The 23,717-nt window shown below is 37.9% G+C and overlaps 8 protein-coding genes across 12 annotated transcripts in view; 2 read left to right on the forward strand and 6 right to left on the reverse strand.

Moving 5' to 3' along the window:
- LOC104720216 (subtilisin-like protease SBT3.12) overlaps positions 1 to 2,902 on the reverse strand; it is a 5,233-nt gene extending 2,331 nt beyond the window's left edge. The window contains exons 1-7 of the mRNA XM_019230931.1: positions 2,062 to 2,902; positions 1,853 to 1,944; positions 1,652 to 1,749; positions 701 to 1,521; positions 364 to 644; positions 141 to 255; positions 1 to 48 (exon numbers count right to left, since the gene is read on the reverse strand). Of these exons, the coding sequence (XP_019086476.1) occupies positions 1 to 48; positions 141 to 255; positions 364 to 644; positions 701 to 1,521; positions 1,652 to 1,749; positions 1,853 to 1,944; positions 2,062 to 2,172 (1,566 nt within the window). The 5' untranslated portion in view covers positions 2,173 to 2,902. The remainder of the gene's footprint in view (positions 49 to 140; positions 256 to 363; positions 645 to 700; positions 1,522 to 1,651; positions 1,750 to 1,852; positions 1,945 to 2,061) is intronic.
- On the reverse strand, positions 3,191 to 6,813 carry LOC104718199 (subtilisin-like protease SBT3.1). Its single transcript, XM_010435890.1, has 9 exons — positions 6,154 to 6,813; positions 5,975 to 6,066; positions 5,779 to 5,876; positions 5,517 to 5,678; positions 4,770 to 5,431; positions 4,404 to 4,687; positions 4,203 to 4,317; positions 3,935 to 4,121; positions 3,191 to 3,859 (listed from the first exon to the last, which is right to left on the reverse strand). The coding sequence occupies exons 1-9, from the start codon at positions 6,376 to 6,378 to the stop codon at positions 3,285 to 3,287; spliced, it is 2,400 nt and encodes a 799-aa protein (XP_010434192.1). The 5' UTR covers positions 6,379 to 6,813; the 3' UTR covers positions 3,191 to 3,284.
- LOC104718200 (protein HEAT-STRESS-ASSOCIATED 32-like) lies at positions 6,939 to 8,429 on the reverse strand. The gene is made up of 5 exons (XM_010435894.2): positions 8,225 to 8,429; positions 7,944 to 8,138; positions 7,664 to 7,871; positions 7,354 to 7,577; positions 6,939 to 7,252 (listed from the first exon to the last, which is right to left on the reverse strand). Exons 1-5 carry the CDS (start codon positions 8,405 to 8,407, stop codon positions 7,142 to 7,144), a joined length of 921 nt encoding a protein of 306 aa, XP_010434196.1. The 5' UTR covers positions 8,408 to 8,429; the 3' UTR covers positions 6,939 to 7,141.
- LOC104718202 lies at positions 8,833 to 9,849 on the forward strand. Its single transcript, XM_010435898.2, has 3 exons — positions 8,833 to 9,203; positions 9,281 to 9,486; positions 9,591 to 9,849. Exons 1-3 carry the CDS (start codon positions 9,105 to 9,107, stop codon positions 9,790 to 9,792), a joined length of 507 nt encoding a protein of 168 aa, XP_010434200.1. The 5' UTR covers positions 8,833 to 9,104; the 3' UTR covers positions 9,793 to 9,849.
- On the reverse strand, positions 9,393 to 12,593 carry LOC104718201 (pentatricopeptide repeat-containing protein At4g21300). Of its 5 annotated transcripts, none has more exons than XR_756360.2 (3): positions 9,860 to 12,593; positions 9,676 to 9,751; positions 9,393 to 9,483 (listed from the first exon to the last, which is right to left on the reverse strand). XR_756360.2 is itself a non-coding variant. In XM_010435896.2 (3 exons), exons 1-2 carry the CDS (start codon positions 12,110 to 12,112, stop codon positions 9,895 to 9,897), a joined length of 2,115 nt encoding a protein of 704 aa, XP_010434198.1. In that variant the 5' UTR covers positions 12,113 to 12,593; the 3' UTR covers positions 9,573 to 9,751; positions 9,860 to 9,894. The 5 variants fall into 5 exon arrangements, 3 of the variants coding, with proteins under 3 accessions (XP_019086473.1, XP_010434198.1, XP_019086472.1); XR_002033661.1 differs by having other exon boundaries at positions 9,676 to 9,754; XM_010435896.2 differs by lacking the exon at positions 9,393 to 9,483 and having other exon boundaries at positions 9,573 to 9,751; positions 9,860 to 11,988; positions 12,092 to 12,593.
- LOC104718203 (oxygen-evolving enhancer protein 3-1, chloroplastic) lies at positions 13,337 to 14,672 on the reverse strand. Its single transcript, XM_010435899.1, has 3 exons — positions 14,334 to 14,672; positions 13,692 to 13,987; positions 13,337 to 13,596 (listed from the first exon to the last, which is right to left on the reverse strand). Exons 1-3 carry the CDS (start codon positions 14,611 to 14,613, stop codon positions 13,498 to 13,500), a joined length of 675 nt encoding a protein of 224 aa, XP_010434201.1. The 5' UTR covers positions 14,614 to 14,672; the 3' UTR covers positions 13,337 to 13,497.
- Positions 14,953 to 19,837, forward strand: LOC104718206 (kinesin-like protein KIN-14C). Its single transcript, XM_010435901.2, has 17 exons — positions 14,953 to 15,292; positions 15,646 to 15,864; positions 15,967 to 16,111; positions 16,197 to 16,306; positions 16,392 to 16,511; positions 16,623 to 16,826; positions 16,925 to 17,134; positions 17,237 to 17,311; positions 17,419 to 17,565; positions 17,642 to 17,780; positions 17,881 to 17,990; positions 18,222 to 18,383; positions 18,477 to 18,697; positions 18,882 to 18,963; positions 19,062 to 19,166; positions 19,249 to 19,353; positions 19,442 to 19,837. Exons 1-17 carry the CDS (start codon positions 15,248 to 15,250, stop codon positions 19,619 to 19,621), a joined length of 2,379 nt encoding a protein of 792 aa, XP_010434203.1. The 5' UTR covers positions 14,953 to 15,247; the 3' UTR covers positions 19,622 to 19,837.
- LOC104718204 lies at positions 19,927 to 22,105 on the reverse strand. Its single transcript, XM_010435900.2, has 4 exons — positions 20,991 to 22,105; positions 20,775 to 20,909; positions 20,541 to 20,690; positions 19,927 to 20,450 (listed from the first exon to the last, which is right to left on the reverse strand). Exons 1-4 carry the CDS (start codon positions 21,759 to 21,761, stop codon positions 20,142 to 20,144), a joined length of 1,365 nt encoding a protein of 454 aa, XP_010434202.1. The 5' UTR covers positions 21,762 to 22,105; the 3' UTR covers positions 19,927 to 20,141.

The following is a 23,717-nucleotide window of genomic DNA, read 5'->3' on the forward strand; positions in this document are numbered from 1 at the left end:
TTCAGAGGTAGCTGCTAAAATCGTCACACCCGGGGCTGCTATATCAGGCTGCATCATTTATTAATTTTCCAAAAAGAATTAACAGAAATCCTTGGATACGAAAGACAAGAAATTTCAAAACATTTGTTTAGAGAAAGAACCTTGAGAATGGCTGGAGAGATTGGATTAGGCCCTCTAGATGAGAATCCGCAAACTTGAGTTGCAATAGGACGTCCCACAAGCGTTTTACCTGCACTAATTTTTATTGTGGGAGAACTGCAGAGACCCCGAGCCATACGAAAAAAATGATCAGTTTAACATACTACTACTGTGTGACCTGGAAGGATCAATCAGTAAAAATACAAAACAAAGGATAATATATACCTTGTCGAACGGATGTATCGTAGAATCTTAGCTCCGACTTCATGGTCTACGTAGATGTATGGTTCTTTATACACAGCATCACTTTGTTGATCAGTACTGCGCGCCACGATCAACCCCGAGGCTTGGTTGTTGGTTGAAGCCACCAATGCGCTTGTCATTTCCCAATCTTCTTTCACAAAAGTTAGGAAAACTTTTCCCGGTATGGGAGAGGTGTCGTTTTGATAGTCTTGGAGGTAAACTAAACCAGCAGATACTTCCTTACCTGTATGTTGAGCTTGACCCTGAAACTGTTGGAACCCGGTGAAAAGACCTGAAAAAAAAAACACATTTTACGTACTATCATGGTGATGTTATTTCCAAAAGTCATGTCTACATAAAAGGTACGGTCAATGCTAGTTGCAGCGACTGTGAGCAACCACGGAGCTACATTAGACACAGTGGAAGCAGCGGGGCCTGTATTAGAAGCGCCAGCTACAACCGGAATGCCCTTCATCACTGCATGGAAGGATGGAAGCGCTATACTGTCCTCTTCGTATGGGCCAGTAGGAAGGATTCCGCCGATTGAAACCGACAATACATCAACGCCATCGTTTATGGCCTCATCGAATGCCTTGACCATATGCAGAACGGACGAACCAAAAGATTCTCTATCCCAAACAACTTTGTACATAGCTATACGAGCCTTTGGAGCACCGCCTCTCATGACTCCAGGTGCAAGACCACCATATGAGACATTAGGCACGAATGAAGATGCTGCAATTGAAGCGACGGTAGTCCCATGTCCACTAAGACCTCTAGGGGACATATTATATTCTTCCTCGCTGATTCGTTCCCCAGGAAACATCTCATCCCAGCCATCAGTGTAGTACTTTGCTCCTACTAATTTTTTGTTGCAATGCTTTGCTGGGTCAAACTCCTCTCCAGCTACACACTTGCCCTTCCAATGTTTCGGTATCGGTCCAAGCCCTTCATCGTTAAAAGCCGGAGACTCTGGCCAGATTCCAGAGTCAAGAAAACCAATGACAAGATCACTTCCCATGTTGGTCTCATGGAGAATTCCTTTGGGGAAAGTTGGCGAAAGGCCCAAATAATCATAAACTCTAGTGCTCTGCAACTGAACCATTCGATTTGGTGAGACACTGAAAACATCAGGACGATCTGGAAATGACATGAAACAAAACGCATGGAAAAAAAAACCAGAAAATGTGTCAGAAGGTGTGTATAACAAGTCTTCCCAAGACCTCTTTAAACAATTTCAGTGGTTTTCATATACACTCAAAAACAAAACCTGAAAGTTGTTTAGCTTGTGAGTCTGTAAGCCTGGCTGAAAACCCGGAAAATCCATGGTGATAGTTGTAGATGATGGACTTTCGAGCAGCTTCCGGGCTTCATCATCATCATGTACAAAAATCATTAGCTCGAAAATTCATGAGACATCAACATCATCAGGAAAGCGAAATCAAGAACTCTGTTTCTATATCATATAAACCTTTCGAAAACCGACTCCAATATCCTCTGGTGTGATTCAGAGACCAACTCAGGATCATCGTGTTGCCTCGCACCTAAATGAACTATATATATCTACCTCAATCCGAAACAAACAAACAAACAAACGTTTCATCCATCAATCACAATTTGACCAAACATAAGGACGAAACATAAGAGAAAAAAAAAACTAGAGGACCAATTTACACATACCTTTCTCTTCTCATTGCTGCTTTCTTGAGTAAACACGCAAAACCCACAATTGAGAATGAACAAGAATACAACAAAAAGACAAGCTTTGGACCTTCCCTTCACAATTCCCATGTTTCTTTAGGGGAAGAATCGCTTCTTTCTTTGTTGGTTTAACCCTTAAAGTCTACATTTTTCATTCTTTAATAGTCTTCTTGGAAAACTTACAGAACAGCAAAACAGACATGAATAGCTAGCAGCAGGTAGTTTTTGCTCACAAAACCAAAATGTCCAATTTTGACATCATAAGACAGTTTTATCAGTTTTTAGATGTAATTTTGGGGCTGTTTAGCACATCTCTCTTAACAAATCTCATCTCTGTTATTTTCTTTATTAGCATTTCTAATTTCTATTTATGGGATTAGCTTATAATCACATACGATAGATTAGAAAAATCAAATTTATTTTATTTTCTTAAGAGATGATTTAGAAATCAAATTCGAATGAATAGGGACTAGCAGTTACACAATTAGGGCTTACGACTACGAACAATGAACACGATCGCAAATCCTATTCAATCATAGCAATTACACAAATAGGCTTTACTATATATGAAGTATGAACAATGAACAACATCTCAAACCAGGTTAGGTTCGCAATTACTGCAATCAAGATAGAGAGAAGCTTATAGGTTAATGATGATCAACGAGGAAGACAATTAGCATTTGCAGTATCGATCTCTTTCGTCTCTATTAGCTTCTTCATCAACTCGCAGTAAATTTCTTCAATTAGAGAACAATCTCACATCTCTCCTTTTTTTTCTTTCCCCAATCACACTGTAGGAAGAATAAACCCCAAAATATTAAAATCTTAGGGCTTTTAATTTTTCTTTTTCTTTTTTTTTGCAAACAAATATTAGAGCTAATTAACAAAATGAGTAAATTTGAGAAAATGACAGCTGAACAATTGTTATTACTTTTTTCATCACAAAATTTACGACTAATAATATATTAACTCTCTCTCTCTCTCTCTTTAAGCCATTTTTATGCTATTTGAAAAAATAAGTAAAATTTATTTTGATATATATGTAGATGTCGTTTCACAACAATCACCATTTGAAAATTTTCATAGCATGGCCATGGGAGTACAAGGATAAGTTAAAAGTCTTTTAAACCGATTGTGATGTATTCTTTCCTCCCCATTTACAATGGACTCGGTGAAAACATTTGAACTTTTATGAAAACAATTTACAGGAAAAAATCAGGGATGAAACGTGTCCTCAGAGAGATTGGGATTGTGACGTTGTGAACTCCATCACTCCAAGTCAAACTCCCAAAGTAAAACGCAGTGTTCACTCTGTGCGAGCCCGGAGACACGCTCACTGTAAATGCCGTCTTGTTGCTTCCTTTGTTAAACACCAACTTCTCCGGTGAAACCTTTACGCTGAATCCGAATGGAGCCTCCATCACAGGCGTATAAACCGAATCCACAGGTCCAACGTTGGTCACGGTTCTGGTCACTGTGACGTTTCCCTTGAGGTCTGGGATTGTAATGGACGGTACGTTGAGGTCAAGAATCGATGAAGATGAGCTTGGGCATTTTTTAGTGACGTTTCTGGTTAGAGCAGAAACCTTCTTGTCTGTGTAAAGAGCCTGGGAGCATAAGTAATGTATGTAATCATTGATGTCCATGTCGTATACAAGACCGGGATCTGTGGCTTTCTCCGGATTCACAAGACCTCCTCCGTAATCGAATGCATCGGCTGCCTTATAGTTACCTCCATCTACAGCCACACGCTCGCCATGTGGATCGGTTTTCATGCCTAAAAGAACACATAAGGTTTAAGAGTTTTTGTTTAAATGAGAAAAGAGTTTTGAAGAGATATTAATTACTATACCTGTTGTGACAAGAGCTGATTTTATTGCAGCAGGAGACCAATTAGGATGCGAAATCTTGAGGAGTGCTACGATTCCTGCAATCACCGGAGTTGCCATCGATGTTCCTGAGTAAGCGAATTCACTGGTGTCTTCATCTGTTGGTATTCTAGGTGTTAGTAAGCTCACACCAGGGGCTGCTATATCCGGCTGCATTACACAGAAATATTAAGTTGATTAACAAAACCTAGATTTAGTGATCCACAGAATATGAGATGAAGTAAACAGAACCTTAAGAATGGCAGGTGAAAATGCACTAGGCCCTCTCGCTGATGACTTTGCAACTTTACTTGCTACACTTTCGCCAATTATTGTCTTGTATGGGCTTATCTTAATTTTCAGTGAGCTGCAAGAAAACAACAATTTTTTATTCTCATATGTAAGAAGATGAGATACTAATTTGACTGAGCAATGTTCGTGAAGATAGATAACCTCATAGTATGGATGTCGAAAAATAACTCGGATCCAACTTCCAAATCCACGTAGATACAGGGAAAGTTTACGGGACATTCAAGTCTATCATCACTCGGACTTCTCATATCAATTAGACCGATACCACCGTTTTTTTGAACAACGTCCGGCGCCAGCGGACCACTGTTACCCGCCGAGAAGTGCAATAGAATTTTACCCTTTGTAACTTGGTCAAGATTACTATGATCATCAGTACTAATCACTTCAGTGAAGCCAATTTCTGGTCCTGTGTACAGACTCTGACCCTGAAAGACAGGCAATGAAAAGGCAACTTTACTTTCAATCACAAGCGTTGCATTGTCAGAGATTGAGAAGTTTAAAATGTACCAGAATCGTTTTATTGTTATCGAGTGTGATCAATGTGGGGAAAGACCGGTCGAGGGTAGTCGCAGCCACAGTTAAAATCCATGGAGAAACGTTAACAACCGATGAAAAGCGGGATCCTTCGTTACCAGCTGGAGAAACGACAGGAATACCTCTATTCACTGCGTGTAGTGCTGGAATTGCGATGTCGATTTCAGCATCAAGAGATTTCAGGGCCGAGCCACCAAGAGAAACTGACAAAACATCAACACCGTCGTGAATGGCTTCGTCAAAAGCTTTCCAAACATCAGCAACTGAACACATCCCTCCTTCCACACCCCAACATGCTTTATACATAGCTATATGCGCCTTTGGAGCGCCGCCTCTCATGATTGACCCAGATGAGAGACCAGGAAAAGTCATGTTAGAAACGAAAGAACCAGCTACCGTTGAGGATACTTGAGTCCCGTGGCCAATACGATCTCTAGGAGATAGATATTCTGTAGTTCTATTGATTCTTGTTTCGAGATCTGCATTAAGACCATTAATATAGTATTTAGCTCCAATAAGCTTTCTGTTGCAATCTGCAGGACTGAACTGGTCTGCAGATACGCATTTTCCTTTCCAGTGTTTTGGTATTGGCCCATATCCATAATCGTCAAAGGCACCTGATTCTGACCATATCCCTGCTCATATAATGTCAGGATGTCTTAACGCTCTGCTTAGAAAAGTTGAGATCGAAACAAATTGCTAGAGAGATTAATATAATACCAGAGTCGATAACGCCAATAATAGCACCACTTCCCATGTTGGTCTCATGTAGAAGACCTTTAGAAGAAGTTGGAGTTGAAAATTTGCCTAAGTAATCCCATGTCCGTGTCGTTTGCATCACAAGTTTTCGGTTTTCCAGAAGAATAATGACTTCAGGATGATCTAGTAGCAATACAGAGAATGATTTAGTAAAAAAGCATTCTGAGTTTTGGAATATTAAGAACTCATGAACAAGCGAGAAATATGTAATTAAGAACAATACTTTTCAATTTTTCTGCCTCGGCTGGTCTGAGCTTGGCTGCAAAGCCAGAAAATCCATGGTGATAACTGTAGACCATTGACTTCTTGGCTGCTTCTTCGCTGTAACACAGGATTCAAACCAAAAGATTAGTTCAGTTATAACCACCTCAGAAGCTAAGTTATACACCCAAAAATCTTCAATGCAACCACTCTTTTACCTTCCAAGCACCGATTTCAGTATTGCAAAATGTGACTGTTTCACCAACTTAGCATCCTTATGTTTCCTTTCCCCCAAGTAAAATATATAAACCTATTATTATCAGAAAGATAATGTATACATGAGGAATTACAACAAAAAAAAAGTTCCTCATGTATCTAAAACAATTTGACTACATACCGGGAACTCGGGGACAAATGGTGGCACAGGTTTATCTGCAAGATAATCATCGCCCTCTAGAGGAGCAGCCTCTGGAGAGAAGGCGAACATTGATGCCTGAGGAGGATCAGCCTCGTGGGGTGTTGTTCCAGAGCTAAGCTTTCCATTTGTTATAAACACAAACCCAAATGCTATAGCAGCAAAACACAACCTAAAAGAACTATCCATTTTCAAAGTTCTCTTCATTTTCCAACGAAAGTGTTTATTTTCCGGGATTTCCCTTGTGTTTTTATAGATAGATCCCCATTGTTTTAAACTAAACTGTTAAAAAAACTCTGGCTCCATAAATTAACAGAATAACCAATTAACACACATACTGATTGTATCTTGCACTAAATAAACGTCGTACCTACTAACAAGCACAATGAAAATGGGTGTTATTGGCATATGACAGTAAGGCACAAGCTAAATTTAGAGTATAATTATGATAACTACGGGTACAATAGATTCAAAAATCTTAAATTGAAATGTAAATATGACATATGCGTTGGAGTGACAGACAGGAAACATCAGAACACAATTTTCTATTTTGGTGAAATGAAAATTAAATGTTGATAGATAAGAATGGCACCTAGTTAAATTAGGCCACTGGTTATGGTTGGTAGAACTTTATGATTCTATATATATATCAAAAGATATTACAGAGAAGTTTTAACCAAAATAGTAAAACGCATGGTTAAAAATTGATGTTTTGGATTCACAGCTTAAAGGATACTGAACTGCTTATTTTATTGCTCAAGACAAACAAGAACAAAAAACCCTTGTGCATTACTTTACTCGGTAGTATACATTATAAGAGACTTAACCAAGACATTATAAGATCAGTGATCACATTATTCTCATAAACATTTGCTTTCTTACAGCATTAAAGAAGCACAAAACATCAGACACATACGACATAATTCATAAGAATTCACACAGCTTTAGACGTAATGAAAGAGCTACTGCTTTAAAACAAGAAGTAGGAGGAACCGAGAACAGATTGGTGATCTTTACCCAGATGACGACCACGGAGACACTCGAGATCCATAATCTGAGAATGATCCACGTAGAGATTCACCTGAAAACCAAAGACGAAGAGACAGGAATCTTGTGAGGGTAACCAATCAAACAGAAGGTAAAATTTTAAAAAAATAAGTAGAGAGGAGAATCAGCAAATACATTTGGACCATAACGTTTGATGAACCACTCAGCCAACTTCGCATCAGATGCTTCAAACATAGTCTTCTCTATACCCAAACGCCCTATGACTTTAGCAATTATGTCTGCTCGAAGAGAATCTGCGTATTTGCAGACATCATCTGCATCAATCATAATCGTGTCTGCCCCGGCTTCTAAACACCTTTCAGCCTTTCTGATCAAGAGATCTATGTCCTCAACAAACTCTGTGAAAACAAAGTACTTCTCTCAGTAAGCATGTAAATCTAAAAAAACTCTCAGTCTCTCACTGCTCATCCAACGAGTTTCTTACCGGTTGATCGAGGTTCTGGAACAACATAAGATCCAAATGCTCTATTCCTACCAGGAATATCAGACTTGTTGAATTTCACAGCAAACAATGGTTTAGCTCTGAGACCACCACTCTTAATCAGACGTACATATCGCAGAAGAGTTTCTTCAGGAACTTCAAGCAAATTTGCATTCAGCTCAATAGTATCAAACCCCAACTGCTTACACTCCTGCTCCAAACAAAAAAACACAATTAACCTCATAAAAACCTAATTCTTCTCATCTTCCACAAACATCTTTACCTCCACATAGTCTTTGAAAGCTGAAGGACCACCACTCCGAAGCATATGTTCAGCCCAATCCCCAGTACTAACATACACACCGTGTTCATGAGCCGTTTCAATAGCTTGTTTGATGAATGATTTTGGAATTAAACTGTTGGATCCTCCCGAGAACTTTAATCCATCAACAAATTGTCCCATCGATTCAAATATTTCCTAAATCAACACGATTAACCAACCGTAAGAGCCTAATCAAGTCAAAGCCTAAAATCATGACCGGAATAATTAAAACGGTAAGGTACCTGAAGAAGGTTCTGGCTGAGAACGGAGTAACGAGGACCTCGAATCTCCGTTACACCGTAACGGCGAGGCTTCTCCGGCCGATCTTCGTTCTCTTCGAAACTCTTCCATCTGTAGTACGCCGCCATTTTCTCTGTTCTCTTCTTCTTCTTCCTGAGAATTCGAACTCTCGAAGAATCGAACATTACTCGAATTTTCTTTTTTAAAAGACACAAAATAAGCAAGTCGAAGAGTGGAGCTGCTTCTAGAGAAATATGCCACGTCATTACCGCCTCTCCACGTCACTCTTCTTAACGTCGCCACGTCATTAACGAAACAAAGAATGGGAAACGCAAATTTTAAGGAAATTGAAACTTTTGTTATATGACAGCGTTTCAAACCGCAAACGTTTCTCATCTTCTTTGCTTGGCTGCTCTGTCCAAGAATACGAATATTAGAAAGGTTATATAACATGGAAGGGGAAGGATAAAGAATACTATACAAATTAAGCAATTAGCTACAAATAGAAAAAGTGCCCGTTGGTATTTTTCTTTAATTCCACTGAAATACAGTATGATTTTGCTAATGTATAATATTAAGTTTGATTATTGCATTATTTGTCCTTCAAAATGTTGTTAAAGTTAAATGTCTCTGATGAATAAAAGAGAGCTTTGCATGAAGGATCACAGCTAAACTTTTATTCTCTTTAACATGATCTTTAGTAAAAATGCAAAGAGAAGGAGACTTATATCTTTAACTTTATTCCTATTCCATCCAACGAAGAGAGTCTCTCTTAAAGCTTACAATTCTAATTGCCTATAAATATACAAGAACAAGTTATTACTTGAACAAATAGTCATTGCTGCTTTCTTTGTTTGCTTGTAAGAACTTGTTTCACTGGCAATGGCAAGGAATGTAGGGTTCTTCATCTGTATCTTGATCCTAGCCATGGATGTTTCAGCAGGAATTCTCGGCATTGAAGCTGAAATAGCTCAGAACAAGGTACATTACACACACACACATCCACAAGACTGATCAGAGTTGCGGATTTTACTAACTTGTTTGCTTTTGGGGTGTAGGTCAAGCATTTGAAGATGTGGATTTTCGAGTGTAGAGACCCGAGTTACACAGCCTTCAAGTATGGTTTAGCTGCCTGCATCCTTTTGGCGTTAGCCCATGTAACTGCTAACTTGCTTGGTGGGTGTTTATGTGTTGTCTCAAGACAAGACCTTGAGAAGTCCTCTGCGAATAAACAGCTCGCCGTGGCTTCTCTGATATTCTCCTGGTAAGTCAAAAACACCACATAAACAGCACAAATGTGTAAATCTCTTGTGATGAAGGGGACTTGTAGAGAGCTTTGTTCATAGATCCTTTTTTGTGTTTTCTCAGGATTATATTAGCGATTGCGTTCTCGATGTTGATCGTAGGGACAATGGCAAACTCAAGATCAAGAAAGAATTGTGGGATATCGCACCATCGGGTTCTGTCCATAGGAGGGGTCCTCTGTTTCATTCACGGTCTCTTCGCTGTTGCTTATTACATCTCTGCAACTGCTTCAACACGAGAACAGACAAGCGCCATCCATGCTTGAAATTTTTTCTTTCTTTAATTAAATTTAACACAATGTTTTAATTTGACTTAATGATATATATATATACCTGGTTTTCTATACTTTGTCTTTCTCAATGAATCTTCAAGCCGGATTTAGTTTTCTTGTTGACTCTGGGTGCAATGGGAGATAAGGCTGTGGTATGTATCCTTCTAGCCTCAGCTCTTCGAGAAGCAAATTTAGCAACGAATAGATATGTGAAGACTTGGGATGATTTACATCGCCAGAAACAAACAAATGAGTTATTTTGTTGATTTCGATCCAACTATAACCTGGAATTTTCTGAACTCCTTTCTCTTTCATTAAGCTCCGTGCTTTAGTCACTCCACCCCATTCCCGGGCATTAGCATGTGCATTCGAAATCAAAACATAGTAACCAGAATTCCGAGGATCCAAATCCATTAACCTGCTTGAAGCAACTTTAGCAAGGTCGACATTTTTGTTAAGCCGACAGGCTCCAAGTAATGTGCCCCAAACTCCTGCATCTGGAGGAAACGGCATGCTCTCAACAGTTTCATATGCTTCATTTAATCGACCAGCTCGTCCAAACAGATCCACAACGCAAGCGTAATGCTCCTGCTGTGGTTGTATTCCATAATCCTCAGTCATGGATCTGAAGAAGTGGACTCCTTCATCAACATCTCCAACGTGACAACATGAAGATATTATCTCAAGAAATGTGATTTCATCAGGACGAATTCCGCTTTTTGCAACCATTTCACGAAATAAACAGAGGGAATCTTCCAACTTCCCGTGGTTCCCATATGCAGCAATGATGCTATTCCACGAAACAATGTTCTTTTCTTTCATCCTCTCAAAAACATTCATCGCAGATTTTATATTTCCACACTTAGCATACATATCTATCAATGTACTTTCGCTATATATATCAGAAGCAATTGAATGCTTTATCATGAAACCATGAATAGCTTTCCCATAACACTCGGAAGGTAAGTTTGCACAAGCAGAAAGAGCAGCTGAAATACTAACACAATCAAAACTGATTCCTGAAACTCCCATTTGACGGAATATATCAATAGCCGCACTCGGATCATCACTCTGTGAACAACGTGTGATCATGGAATTCCACGACACAATATCCTTCTTAGAGAGTCTCCCAAATATTTCATAAGCAAGATCCATTCTTCCACACTTAGCATACATGTCGATAACAGCGGATTCAATATTGCACCTGTTATTGAAACCTTTCTTGATAATGAAACCATGGAGTTCCCTCCCGATTTTCAATGCAGCCAAACCACTAATTACCGGTAAAATAGACACCAAAGTTATCTCGTTCGGACTCATTCTTACCTTAACTAGCCACCTAAAAATCTCTAAAGCATCAATATACAAACCATTATGCAAATACCCAGAGATCATTGATGTGTTCACTACAACATCAACAGCGTTACACTGACTGAAAATATTTTGTGCCATAGAAACACCTCTACACTTAAAATAGGCATCGATAAGAGCGCTTGTTAAGAAGATATCCAGCGGTATGCAATGTCTCATGATATAACAATGAATTTGCCTACAATACTCAAGGTTTTCAAACCTCGAAACTGATGGAAGCAAACTAGAAAATGTGATAGCATCAGGTAAGACACCTGAAGATATCATCTCACAGAAAAAAACTAAGCTTTCTTCCATTAGTCCACTCTGAACATATCCAGATATCATGCAATTCCAAGTCACCGTATCAGCACGAGACATCATCCGAAACAACTTAGATGCATCATCAAAACGACCACATTTAGAATACAAAGATAGAAGCGAGTTTTTGATAGAACCTTCAAAATCCAATCCAGAAACAACCACCAGACCATGAAGCTGAAGTCCGAGATCAATCAATGACTTAGAGGCACACACCGATAAAACACAATCAAACGTGACAGCATTAGGACTAATCTGATCCATCCTCATTGCACTAAACCCTTTTATAACACTATCCAAAGCTCCCCACTTTGCATACCCATTAAGCATCACATTCCATATAACACAATCTTTCTGAAGAACTCTACCAAACAACTCACCCGCCACATCGATCTTTCCATACTCAAGATAAGCTTTAATCAAAGAACTCGCCACAAACTCATTACAATCCATCCCAAGAGAAGAAACCGTACGGCAAAGAAACTCAATCCCTTTAAAATTCTTCAAAGCAACACAAGCCTTAACAAGACAAGGAAACGTAGATACATCAGGACTAACTCCACAACACAACATCTTGAAGTAAAACGACAAAGCCTGATTCAATAAACCATTTCGAACAAACCTGCTGATAATCGAATTCCATGGTCTGATGCTACTACGCCTTAAATCAAGTCTGTAAAACATTTTACTACAATCTGAAAAGCTACCACACATTGCGTACATCCCTAAGATCCTCTCATTGATATAGCTATCACCGGAGACTCTGTTTACGATTAGAAAGGCGTGAACTTGCTTACCTTGCCGAAGCAGAGTTGGGTTAGAGCAAGCTTGTAAGAGTAATGTAAGTCGACGAGGGAGAGATTCTCCGAGAAATTGAGACGAATTTTTCATTGGAATGGATTTGTACGGACCCATTGCTGGCGCAAAGCGCTTAGCGACTGTGGAGATACTCATAGCCTTTTTTTAAAAGATAGAGGCAAAGAAAAATTAGAAGAAAACATTTAAAGACTAATTGAATTCGCCATCGAGGACTCACTGAATCAGCGAGTTGCCGACGACGACGATCGGTGAAGTAGCCGGGGAAAGGGCGCCGGGAATTAGGGCAGACGAAGGACTATAAAGTATAAACACACGTGCAAATAAATCGATGCCACATCGAATCAAGCTTGGTTTAAATATCGAACCGGATGTTTCCGGTTAGCATAATTTCTTTTCGATTCGGTTTATAATCGTTATTTTACGAATATAATCATGTAATATTATTGTAAATGTTTAATCGAATTAAAGCTCGATTAGGTTTTGGACCTTGTACATCATGTGGAGATATCCAATAATGTAGTTTTAATCAATCTGTATAATTTGTACTTTTATGAGAATCGACCTCAAATAAAGTGTAGAAGAAATAAACCAAAGAGCTTCCATGAATCGATTTCATTTAGTTTGAACTTTAGTAAAAAAAATGTATAGCTTAAAGCCTAAAATACATGGAATAGTTTCTTGTAAAGACAAAAGTATGAATAGATAGATAATCTACTCAAAGGAAGATTTGGTTTCTTTTGAATGAACATGTATATGATACACTAAATTGAAGAAGTATAATTTTGACTGCGATCCTTTTCACAAAAATAATGAATACCAATAATTTTTTGAATTGAAAACTATGTAGTGAAATCAAAACTAGAAATGTTACTTGACTCTTCAGTTTCAATGAAAAATGATGATCCATTTTAATTACACCTTAAAATATGGTGTTGTCATTTTTTACCACTAGTTTAAAAATCATACGTGAATATTATAGATGAAATTGATGGAAAATGATTTAAGAAATGTAATGAATTTAAGTGTGATATGATTTGGTAAATCACCATGCAAGCAAAGTTAATGCATATTCAAGAAATTACCATTCTTTCTGGTAAAAAACGTGAAACATAAATTGAGATTCACGAATTTGATTTGAGTCTAAAGTACTCAGGAGCAAAAACCATGCGATGATAATTTACAAGAAAAATACATCATTAAAATGCTTAATTAACCAAGCTTGGCAAGAACTTCGTTCAAAGCAGAGACAGTCTCAGCATAGTACTTCTCAGCCTGCGGGGAACTCTTTTTCTTCGCCGCATAATCCAGCTGCCGGAGCATCAACCATAAACAAACTTTTGATCAGACAAATAAGAAACATTTACAGAATCATTGATAATCGAAGTTAGATGGAGGAAACTTACATTGTCGATGGTATCAAAGAGCTTCTTAGTGAGTTCCTTGAGGGGCTTCTTCTCATCCTTGGGTTTGGAGGAGATGATTGTGTTAAGATCATAACGAAGATAAGAAGCCTTGGAACGGAGATCGTTCTGAACATATGGCCAAGCTTTCTTTTCGATCAATGACTTCACATTTATGATATCCTGAGCTGATTCTTTGGCTCTAGCTGCAGCTTCTGTTGGTGGCAATGGCTGTAAATAAAATCTGTTTTTCAACGCCAATGAAAAGTCTCTTGCTTGGTCGGAGTTATCTGTCCCAGCTGCTCAACAAAAACAATACACAATGTTGTCACTTGTCACCCTATAAAATAAAACAATCTTAATTAGTGCTATCTGTCTAATGACTCTATGTCATACTTATTATATTCCAGTTAATCTAAGCTATAAGTACCAAACCAATCTCAAATCCAGATTAAACATTCTTCTTCTTGAACACATGCTTGATTATTATGAACTCTTATCAGTTCTTATACAAAAAAACGATTAAGCAGCCACATTGTAACCTTACAACAATGTATCTAGATAGCTTAACCTAAATTACGTTTCTTAATCTCATAATAAAAATGTTAATGGTAATCTTTTTGAAAGATTAATAAGTTAACTTACGAAGACCACCGGAAAGAGGTGGAGGAGGACCAACTTTGATCGGATTAGCATCAGCGAGGACAGCCTGAACAAACGATCCACCAGCTAAACCAGCAGCCACGATTCCAATCACAGACCGTCGAGAAGTCTCCTCACTCTGCTGAGCTCTCACTACAAGTCTAGACCTTTGAGCCACAGACACTCTTCCGGTGAGGTTCATTAGACGGCTCGATCCGTTGATCGTTAAGCTTCCTTCAAGAACAGCCGGAGATGCGCCACGTAATCCACCCATCGAAGCCATTATTTTTTTTATTATCTATTTTCTCAAGACGAAGAAAACTGAAGCGATGATGATTGGTTTAGGCTTATATGGTTGGTTAGCTTCAGTCTCCGACACAGAAGCGCCTTATCTGCACTTTAGATAACTTGGATATGGTTTTAACCACTCATGTAAAGCCACGTGTTCGTTTTGGTTCTTTAGTCCGGCATAAATTCACGTGGCAAGAATGACATTTAACTATATTGGGCCGAATACTTTACTTTATAGGCCCAAAGTTAGCCCATACTTTTAATATATTCTTTTCCTTTTTATTGACAAAAACAACGAAAGGAAAGAAATGAGATGTAACGTTATAATAATTCCAAAAGTCCGCCACGTCTAATTTGAAATTAGTTCGAATTTCAAAACTAGACAGTACAGGCTCCTTCAGTCTCTCTCTCTCTCTCACACACAAAATCCCCAAATTAGGAAAAAGCAAGAACCCTAGGTTCTCTTCTTCGATTGAGAAGTTCGCGGTGAGAATCAATCGGAGACTGCTTCTAGAGGATACTGCGTCAGTAACTCGAATTTTGGGAGAAGACTCCGATTTGGAATTTGTATGCGATTAAAAGAGAGAAAGGAGACGAGATCCGTAAGAAATTTTTGATTCTCGAAGATGGCTTCTCGCAACCAGAATCGTCCTCCTCGTAGTCCTAACTCTGTAAGCCTCTTTTTCCTCCGTTCTTTGCTACTTAGTTTCGTTGTCATTTTTGTGTGTTCTGGGTTGGTGAAAAAGAAGAAAATAAACCCTATAAATTGAATTGATTGGTTGTTTTAGTTACCAATTTCGCATTTAGGGTTTGGTTCAGTTGCTTACAGATGAAAATGTTAAGGTCTTATTCTCATCGGCTTTGACATTTCTTATTCTTATCGAGAAATTTAGGGTAATTCTGGGTTTTGGGATTCTATTTTTTTCTTGTAGCTGGATATGGTCTCGTTACAAAATTGATGAAATATCTGTGACTTTACTTGATTTGTATATGAATTACGTTTGATGATTTGATTCCATTTCAGAAAAAGGAGGGTTTGGGTAGCATTTCATTTGACAAGCGAAGGAAAGTGGAAACGCAAGGGACTGGGAGAAGACAAGCGTTCTCTGCTGTGAACAAACAAGATATCACGACGACCAGTGATGTGGGTAGTATAGAAGAGTGTGGGAAAGTTGATTTTACTAAAGATGAAGTATTGGCATTGCTTAGTGAGAGAGCAAAAGCTGGGAAGTTTGATACTAAGGTTTATTAACTGAGTTAAAACTTGCTCTATGCTCTTAAACAATTGTAGATGTTTTCTTCTGTGGTTTTACTTAGAAGTTCTTTTTTTTTTCTGTCCCTACAGGCTAAGATTGAGCAGATGACCGATATTATCAAGAGACTGAAGGTGTGTGTTAGATGGTTCCAACAAGTTGATGAAACCCATGTCCAAGAGAAGGAAAATTTCAAGGTTTCTCTCGAATCTGCGGAACAAAAATACAACCACAAAGGTAATTTTTCTTTCTTGTGATTCCTTTACATGAAACAAGTTGTTCACGGATTTGGTTCTAGTCCCTGACCTTAAAACTTTTATAGAGTTGGAGGCTAAGACAAAAGAGGAAGAGCTACAAGCCACTATATCGAATTTGGAAGAGAATGTAGTGTCACTACATGATATGCTTGCAAAGGAGGAGTCTAGTAAACAGGCAAGGCATCTTTTTCCTCCCTGCGAATGATGTCTCTTAATTCAAATCTTTAATTGAGTTTGATTTCTTGCTTTTTGGACACTAGGATGCCATTGAATGTCATAGAAGAGAAAAAGAATGTAGAGTTGCAGCTGAGAAAGTACAGGATTCTCTCGGAGAAGAACTTGATAAAGTTAAAGAAGAGAAAATGACTGCCAATCAGAAGGTATATATCATGTCTTCTGTTATCTTCTTTAGGTGTTTCGTTTCTATTTCCCGTGTTAGTTCTACAGGATCTGTTAGGTACTAAGGAAATTTGATTGTTTTATATTTATAGGTGACATCACTTGAGGATATGTACAAAAGGCTGCAAGAGTATAACACAAGTTTGCAACAATATAACACCAAACTCCAGACTGATCTTGAAATAGTTCGAGCTGCACTCACACGTGCTGAAAAAGAGAAGGCAAGCATCGTGGAGAATCTTAGTACACTAAGGGGTCACAGCAAGTCTCTGCAGGATCAATTAGCTACAAGCAGAGTAAGTTTCATTTCTCTACCACTGGTCTTATAGTCTCATGCCTACGTCATTGGTCTCATTTCTCCTTAATTTGTTCCTATTCCTTTTTTGCATTCAAGGTTTTGCAAGATGACGCTATAAAACAGAAGGATTCATTGCTTTCGGAAGTTACTAATCTTCGGAATGAGCTCCAACAAGTAAGGGATGATCGTGATCGCCAAGTTGAACAGTCACGGAATCTAACTGAGGAGATCGGGAAGTACCAGGAGAATGTTGGGAAATCATCGCAAGAGCTAGAAAGCTTGATAGCAAAATCAGGATCTTTAGAGGTTGGTACTTTATTTAGAAGTATTGGATGTCAGTTCAATGTTGCATTTTCTGAATTCCTGCCTCATATTTGGTTAGCTGACATAGCAAGTTTTACACTGCAGGAAACATGTTCGTTGCAAACGGAGCGAATAAGTATGTTAGAGCAGCAATTAGCAATTGCCAATGAAAAGCAAAAGGTACCGGGACGATCAAGTTTACTTTGGAAGCTAAAGAAGTGCATTACCATCAGATGCTCTTGATTTCAAATAGCTTCGTTGATAGATATTTGTAACCGTAAATACAGATTGCAGATGCATCAGTATCTCTTACAAGGACAGAGTTTGAGGGGCAGAAGCATCTACTATGTGAATTACAAAACCGCCTTGCAGACATGGAGCATCAACTCTGTGAGGGAGAGTTATTGCGGAAGAAGCTTCATAACACTATTCTTGTAAGAAAATAATGTTTTTTGGTAAGATTATATATGTGGCTGTCTTGATATGAGCTAAGAGAAGTTCTAAATTCAGGAACTAAAAGGAAATATACGGGTCTTCTGCCGAGTGCGTCCCTTGTTACCAGATGATGGAGGACGACATGAAGCAACTGTGATAGCCTATCCTACTTCAACAGAAGCTCAAGGAAGAAGTGTTGATTTGGTCCAGAGTGGTATGACTATTGCCTGACTTGAACTAGTTTTAGCTATGGATGACTAATCCCGCATTAAATCCTTTTTTCCTGACTCGTGTTATCCACCCATTGTCATCAGGAAACAAACATCCTTTCACATTTGACAAAGTTTTTAATCACGACGCTTCCCAGGAGGAAGTATTCTTTGAAATATCTCAACTTGTACAGAGTGCATTGGATGGCTATAAGGTATGTTCTCTTCATTAATTTATGCATTATGGATATTCCTGCTGTTTGCACAAAAAAAAAAAAAAAAAAGGATGTTCCTGCTATGAAAATAATTTTCTAGCTAAAGGAACTCGTTTGAAGTAATGGTACTATCGCAGAGAGCCTTTGTAGATGTAACTCCTTTTTACAGTGTCAAATTTGAAGACAGGTTCTATTACTGATGCCTCTATCTTAAATACTTTGTGGATACAGGTTTGTATCTTTGCCTATGGTCAGACAGGTTCTGGAAAGACCTACACCATGATGGGCAGGCCTGAGAGGCCAGAACAGAAAGGACTGATCCCTCGATCACTTGAACAGATATTCCAAGCCAGTCAAGCACTCGGCGCACAAGGCTGGAAGTACAAAATGCAGGTTTACATTCCAGCCCATATTGCTGACTGATTTAATTGGCATTACCTTTTCCCTAACTTAATTTTGGATTTCAAACTTTTCTTTAAAATATAGGTATCGATGTTGGAGATATATAATGAGACCATCAGAGATTTGCTCTCTTCAAATCGAACAACTTCTATGGAGTTGGTGCGAGCAGATAGTGGCACCTCAGGAAAGCAATATACAATCACCCATGACGTAAATGGACACACCCATGTCAGCGACTTGACCATATTTGATGTATCCAGCATTGGAAAGATATCCTCACTCTTACAGCAGGCTGCTCAGAGCAGGTATTGCCTTTGAACTTTATAATGATTTCTACCCTGTTTCGCTAGCCACGGATTATGAGAATATAGTAACATTTTTGTTCTTGTATGCATAAATGGTAATTGAAACTGGATTTTCTTGAATGCATAACATAACAAATAAATAACTCTCTGTCAGTTACCAAACATGTGAATTCTCTTATTGCAGGTCAGTAGGTAAGACTCAAATGAATGAGCAATCATCTAGAAGTCACTTTGTGTTTACTATGCGGATTTCAGGTGTTAATGAGGTAATAATGTCTTTGCCATCTGGAGTTGGTTCTTGCATTATAGACTTTCTTTCCTACTTTGAAATCCTTTATTTATCAACACATCTCTCCTCTTTCAGAGCACTGAACAGCAGGTACAAGGTGTTCTCAACCTAATCGATCTTGCTGGAAGCGAGAGGCTGTCAAAGAGTGGGGCAACTGGAGATCGATTAAAGGAGACACAGGTTTTTTGCTACTTCAAACACAACTTTTCCAAGCTATTAGCTTCAACATATCCTTACTGATCTTTGTTCTGCACTGCCACAGGCTATAAACAAAAGTTTATCAGCTTTGAGTGATGTTATCTTCGCACTGGCTAAGAAAGAAGATCATGTACCTTTCAGAAACTCGAAGCTAACCTATCTGCTCCAGGTTTGTTTTCGTCGTTTATAATAGTGTGTCTGCAGGAAGTTTTAAAATGCTGTTGTAGATTAAGTAACAATGGTCTATCTTTGAACAGCCTTGCTTAGGGGGGGATTCAAAAACCTTGATGTTCGTAAACATTTCCCCTGACCCATCTTCTGCTGGAGAGTCTCTTTGTTCTCTTCGGTTTGCTGCAAGGGTGAACGCATGTGAAATTGGTATACCTAGGAGACAAACTTCACAGAAGCTCCTTGACTCTCGCTTAAGCTATGGCTAAAAATGTTCAAAAAGTTCTGCCAATTAGTAATTCACCGCTCTTCTCTTGTGGTGTTTTGACACATCTATCTCTTGTAACCTCTCAACCCCATTACTAACATTTTAGTTCGTGATCTTTATGATTGTGGAGCAGCTTGCTGTCTTAGCAACGTCGCTTTCTCCATGTTGTATGAGAAACATGATCATCTGCTATTGTTTAATGCATTGCTTTCAGAAATCTGAGTTACTCTTGTTCATTTTCTTACAAAACATTAGACTTATCACATAACATTAGCAGCTACTTAACTGCGACACATAAACTGTTGTTTCCAGTGAAGGTCTTAGCTATAGTTACATCCCCAAAGTTATTAACTTTTACTAAAACATATAAACATTACAATGCCATTTTGCTCCCATTTACCTCTTACATAGAAGTGTCAATTCAGAGCCTCTATTGTGAAAACAAGAAAAAGAAGACGAAAAAAAGAAACTGGTGATCTTGTTTAGATAGATCTCTGTTGTTTGTTGATGACCCACATGTCTTAACATGGCAGCTTGAAACCCATGTCCTTGCCTGCCACATAATCAGTCCAAACATCAAGAGCTCCAAAACTTGTCATAAGGACTGTGCTCAGAGACATCACTGTCCCAACCGAGAACACTATAATGGAAGCTCTTCCAAACTGAGCCACAGCTTTCTGAACCAAAACAAGTCCCAGTAGCGAAGCAAAGAAGCAAATCAAGGAAAAGACGTAAGCTGTGTCTGTGTTTTGCATTCCTAACAATAAGTATTGAACTGCAGACATTGTTGCTGAGAAGAACACCATGAAAGAAGTAGTTGCTGCTGTTATCTGTATCATTCATCATATACTCGATTAAAACACTTACGAAGAATCAGAAAGATGGTGAGACAATATGCTTTTTTCATTTTATATACATACCTGTGGTGGTATCCCAGCTTGAAGAAGAAGAGGGCTTATAAGCATTCCACCTCCAATACCAAATATACCTCCCAATAAACCGGCTAAAAATGACATTACCGGGAACATTAACCGCGTGGACTGGTCCAGTCTTGTATCTTCTAGATTTTTCTGCTCATGTAATATAATAATGTTTAGTATCTGATATGTTTTTGTTAGAATTCAATCTTGTTTGTAGCTAAGTGTTGTATTCACCTGATTACTTGGGGAACTTTCTTGGCGACTTTCTGTTCTCGAGAGAGCCAGCTTTGTGAAAATCAAAGCAAGAGGTATCTGAAGTGAAAGCAGAATCCAATACTCCACACCACAAGGCTTTATCGTTATGATTCCCTGCGCACAAACATATACAGAATCAGTTGATTATTCTCGCAATAGCAAAATCAATAAAGCCTATTAATATATCATCAGTACCTTGCCATCTTTATTCCCACGGAGAAGATAAATAACAAAGAAAGACGCCCAAACAATAACCAAGACACCAAGTTTTGTCCATGGAAGCTTTGATTTGTTTTTATTAACTTGAGCTTCAAGTAAAGGTGCTTTAAGGTTCTTAGTATCCTCCTCTATTTCGCCTCGTCCTTTCTCGGGCCTCTCATGTCCTTTTCCTCTCGCAATCTCAGACTCAATTTTCCAAAACTTGACTCCATTTCTACAAGTCTTCAAGCTAGACCAAGCCAGAAACACCGCAAAAAGAACAGTGATGAGCCACTCAGGCAGAACTCTGTTGCAGATAACACCAATACTCACTCCTAGAAGCATACAAGGCTCAAGAAGCAAGGCTAAGTCATAATCAAGCAAGGCTTTTCCACCAAAGAGATTGCTGATTACATTTGCAATGGATCCACCGGTTACCATAAAAGCAGAGAAGCTTGAAGCTGTTTTCAAGTCTAGCCCTGCAACTATAGTCATGATTGGAATGAATAAACCTCCACCGCCTATTCCACCTGCGCTAGAGATTAAGGAAGCAAAGAAACATAACACTCCAGCCACAATGATCGCTGAAGATAGCTTGAGTTCTGCAGCACTTGATTCTTTTAAAGATGTTCTCCATTGTTGGACCTTGTATAGCAGCTTTTGATGATATATTGTTGGTGGATTCTCCTGATTGATCTCTTCTTGTTGATTCGCATTGATAGCCAAAGCACAGAAAAGAAGAAGTAAAAGGACAAAAAGGGTCTTCATTGTTTTGGCCTGAAAGAGTGGAGCTGTTTCTTTGTTTGCTTGTAATCTAAATAACCTTTGTTGAGTTCTTTATATTGAAGGTTTCAAAGAGTGGTATGCACATTACATTTGCAAGTTGCTTTCGGATGAGTAGGCTGCAAGTAATCTCATTGACCTATGTACTAGACAATGATATTTTAAGATAAATTCATTGATTTACCTATGATTTGTGGCAACATACAGACAAAGAACAGTTCTAAGAAGAAGGTGAAGAAACAGTTATTGTCTGAAACCGTGGAATGTGTCGTCTTAGATAAGGAGATAAAAACAGTTATTTAATGGTTTTGATTTTGACATGGTGAATGATTGTGTAATGTGTTTGATCCTTATGACAAGTCTCTCTTTGCAATTTTTTTATGCATTAAAAGACAGCTTTCAATCTGTTTTTAAGAAGGGGACAAGTAAAGGAGCGTCTCCTCTGAACTTCATGGAACATGAAAGATCCAGGTTAATTAGTCAAATATTAATACATAAAAAAAAAAAAAATCAAAGATATATGGTCCATATAAATTTTAGATCAAACTAAGTCAATGACAAGAAAATTATATTTTTAGTGACGAACATGGGTTTAAAGATGACATTTTGTAAAAGAAATAACATTGCTTTCAAGTTTAATATCTCCCTGCATTAATAAAAGTAGGAGTTTTCCATTGCCTAGGATAGGGCAATCGAATCCTGAATCAGCAAGCTTACTAGCTTAGCATGACAAAACCGGTCAAGGTAAACCAGAAGAATATAAGTTCTCCAACTGGAGCGGCGCTAATGATGCCAGCAGGATCAGTTCCGCAACTGATTTGTGTATTGATTGGTGTGTTACTATAAGTCCCAGTGCCCCACCAATGGTGAGTATGATCTCACGCAGTCCAATCTCTATGCATTTTGCTAGCTGTAATGAGCAGAACACAAAACTCAGGAATTAAAGTACGTACTATCCAGGAGCACAAACTCTGTGTATGTATACATACCATAGGGTTCATTCAAGTGTTACCTAAGGACAATTTTTGGGTTCACCCTCTTATTCACCCCCTCTTAGTTAAAAAAACAAATTATTGATTAAAGAAATAAATTCTGTATATCAATTAATTTTAAAATTATTAATTCTAAACATTATATTATAGTTTTAAATTATAGCATCTAAACCCAAATCATTCTTTTTATAAACCCAAATTAAAATATAATTTTTTTAATTGTAAAATCTAAACCTTACCCACTATTTTATAAACTCAAATCGACATCTAATTTTGCTTAATTTTAAAATCTAAACTCTAACCACTCTTTTGTAAACCCAAACCGACGTATAATTTCATTTTATTGTAAAATTTAAACCCTAAACTTTAATCACTCATTTGTAAACCCAAACCGACATATAATTTCTTTAATTGTAAAATCTAAACCCTAAACGTTAACCACTCTTTTACAAACCCTAAACGCTAACCACTCTTTTGTAAACCCAAACCGACATATAATTTTGTTTAATTGTAAAAACTAAACCCTAACCACATTTTTGTAAACCCAAACCGACATATGATTTAGTTTAATTGTAAAATTAAACTCTAATCATTATTTTATAAACCAAAACCAACATACTTTCCTTAATAGAAATCTACAGAATTGGTTTTTTTAACTTGTTTTGTCTTCTTATTTTAATTTTGATTTATTTTATAAATATTGTATTTTGATTGGTTAATTAAGAGGGGGTGAATAAGCGTGGTTCACCCTAGGGGTGAACCCAAAAATTTTTCTATATTTAATATTTTTTTGAAATCTATATATACATTTTTAAGTACATTTTGGGTTCTACCCTTTTAATTTTTTATTTACAAAATTGATCCCCCCATATTTGCAAAAAAATCAAACTTTAAAATATGGAAAATCAAATTCGATTACACTAATGATTTACCTAAAATATCGAAAAAT

This window comes from Camelina sativa, chromosome 10, assembly GCF_000633955.1.
Source record: "Camelina sativa cultivar DH55 chromosome 10, Cs, whole genome shotgun sequence".
NCBI classification, from domain to species: domain Eukaryota; kingdom Viridiplantae; phylum Streptophyta; class Magnoliopsida; order Brassicales; family Brassicaceae; genus Camelina; species Camelina sativa.

Coding starts and splice junctions, on each gene's coding strand:
- LOC104718199 (XM_010435890.1), bottom strand. CDS start 6,378: ATGAAGAGAACTTTGAAAATGGATAGTTCTTTTAGGTTGTGTTTTGCT. Junction 6,067..6,153: donor CATTTGTCCCCGAGTTCCCG/GTATGTAGTCAA, acceptor TGATAATAATAG/GTTTATATATTTTACTTGGG. Junction 4,318..4,403: donor TTCGACATCCATACTATGAG/GTTATCTATCTT, acceptor GTTTTCTTGCAG/CTCACTGAAAATTAAGATAA.
- LOC104718200 (XM_010435894.2), bottom strand. CDS start 8,407: ATGTTCGATTCTTCGAGAGTTCGAATTCTCAGGAAGAAGAAGAAGAGA. Junction 8,139..8,224: donor TCAGCCAGAACCTTCTTCAG/GTACCTTACCGT, acceptor GTGTTGATTTAG/GAAATATTTGAATCGATGGG. Junction 7,872..7,943: donor CTTTCAAAGACTATGTGGAG/GTAAAGATGTTT, acceptor TGTTTGGAGCAG/GAGTGTAAGCAGTTGGGGTT.
- LOC104718202 (XM_010435898.2), top strand. CDS start 9,105: ATGGCAAGGAATGTAGGGTTCTTCATCTGTATCTTGATCCTAGCCATG. Junction 9,204..9,280: donor CTGAAATAGCTCAGAACAAG/GTACATTACACA, acceptor TTTGGGGTGTAG/GTCAAGCATTTGAAGATGTG. Junction 9,487..9,590: donor GCTTCTCTGATATTCTCCTG/GTAAGTCAAAAA, acceptor GTGTTTTCTCAG/GATTATATTAGCGATTGCGT.
- LOC104718201 (XM_019230928.1), bottom strand. CDS start 12,423: ATGAGTATCTCCACAGTCGCTAAGCGCTTTGCGCCAGCAATGGGTCCG.
- LOC104718203 (XM_010435899.1), bottom strand. CDS start 14,613: ATGGCTTCGATGGGTGGATTACGTGGCGCATCTCCGGCTGTTCTTGAA. Junction 13,988..14,333: donor ACCTCTTTCCGGTGGTCTTC/GTAAGTTAACTT, acceptor TTTGTTGAGCAG/CTGGGACAGATAACTCCGAC. Junction 13,597..13,691: donor TCTTTGATACCATCGACAAT/GTAAGTTTCCTC, acceptor ATGCTCCGGCAG/CTGGATTATGCGGCGAAGAA.
- LOC104718206 (XM_010435901.2), top strand. CDS start 15,248: ATGGCTTCTCGCAACCAGAATCGTCCTCCTCGTAGTCCTAACTCT. Junction 16,827..16,924: donor ATCAATTAGCTACAAGCAGA/GTAAGTTTCATT, acceptor TTTGCATTCAAG/GTTTTGCAAGATGACGCTAT. Junction 18,698..18,881: donor CAGCAGGCTGCTCAGAGCAG/GTATTGCCTTTG, acceptor CTCTTATTGCAG/GTCAGTAGGTAAGACTCAAA.
- LOC104718204 (XM_010435900.2), bottom strand. CDS start 21,761: ATGAAGACCCTTTTTGTCCTTTTACTTCTTCTTTTCTGTGCTTTGGCT. Junction 20,691..20,774: donor AAAGTTCCCCAAGTAATCAG/GTGAATACAACA, acceptor TTACATGAGCAG/AAAAATCTAGAAGATACAAG. Junction 20,451..20,540: donor AAGCTGGGATACCACCACAG/GTATGTATATAA, acceptor TGAATGATACAG/ATAACAGCAGCAACTACTTC.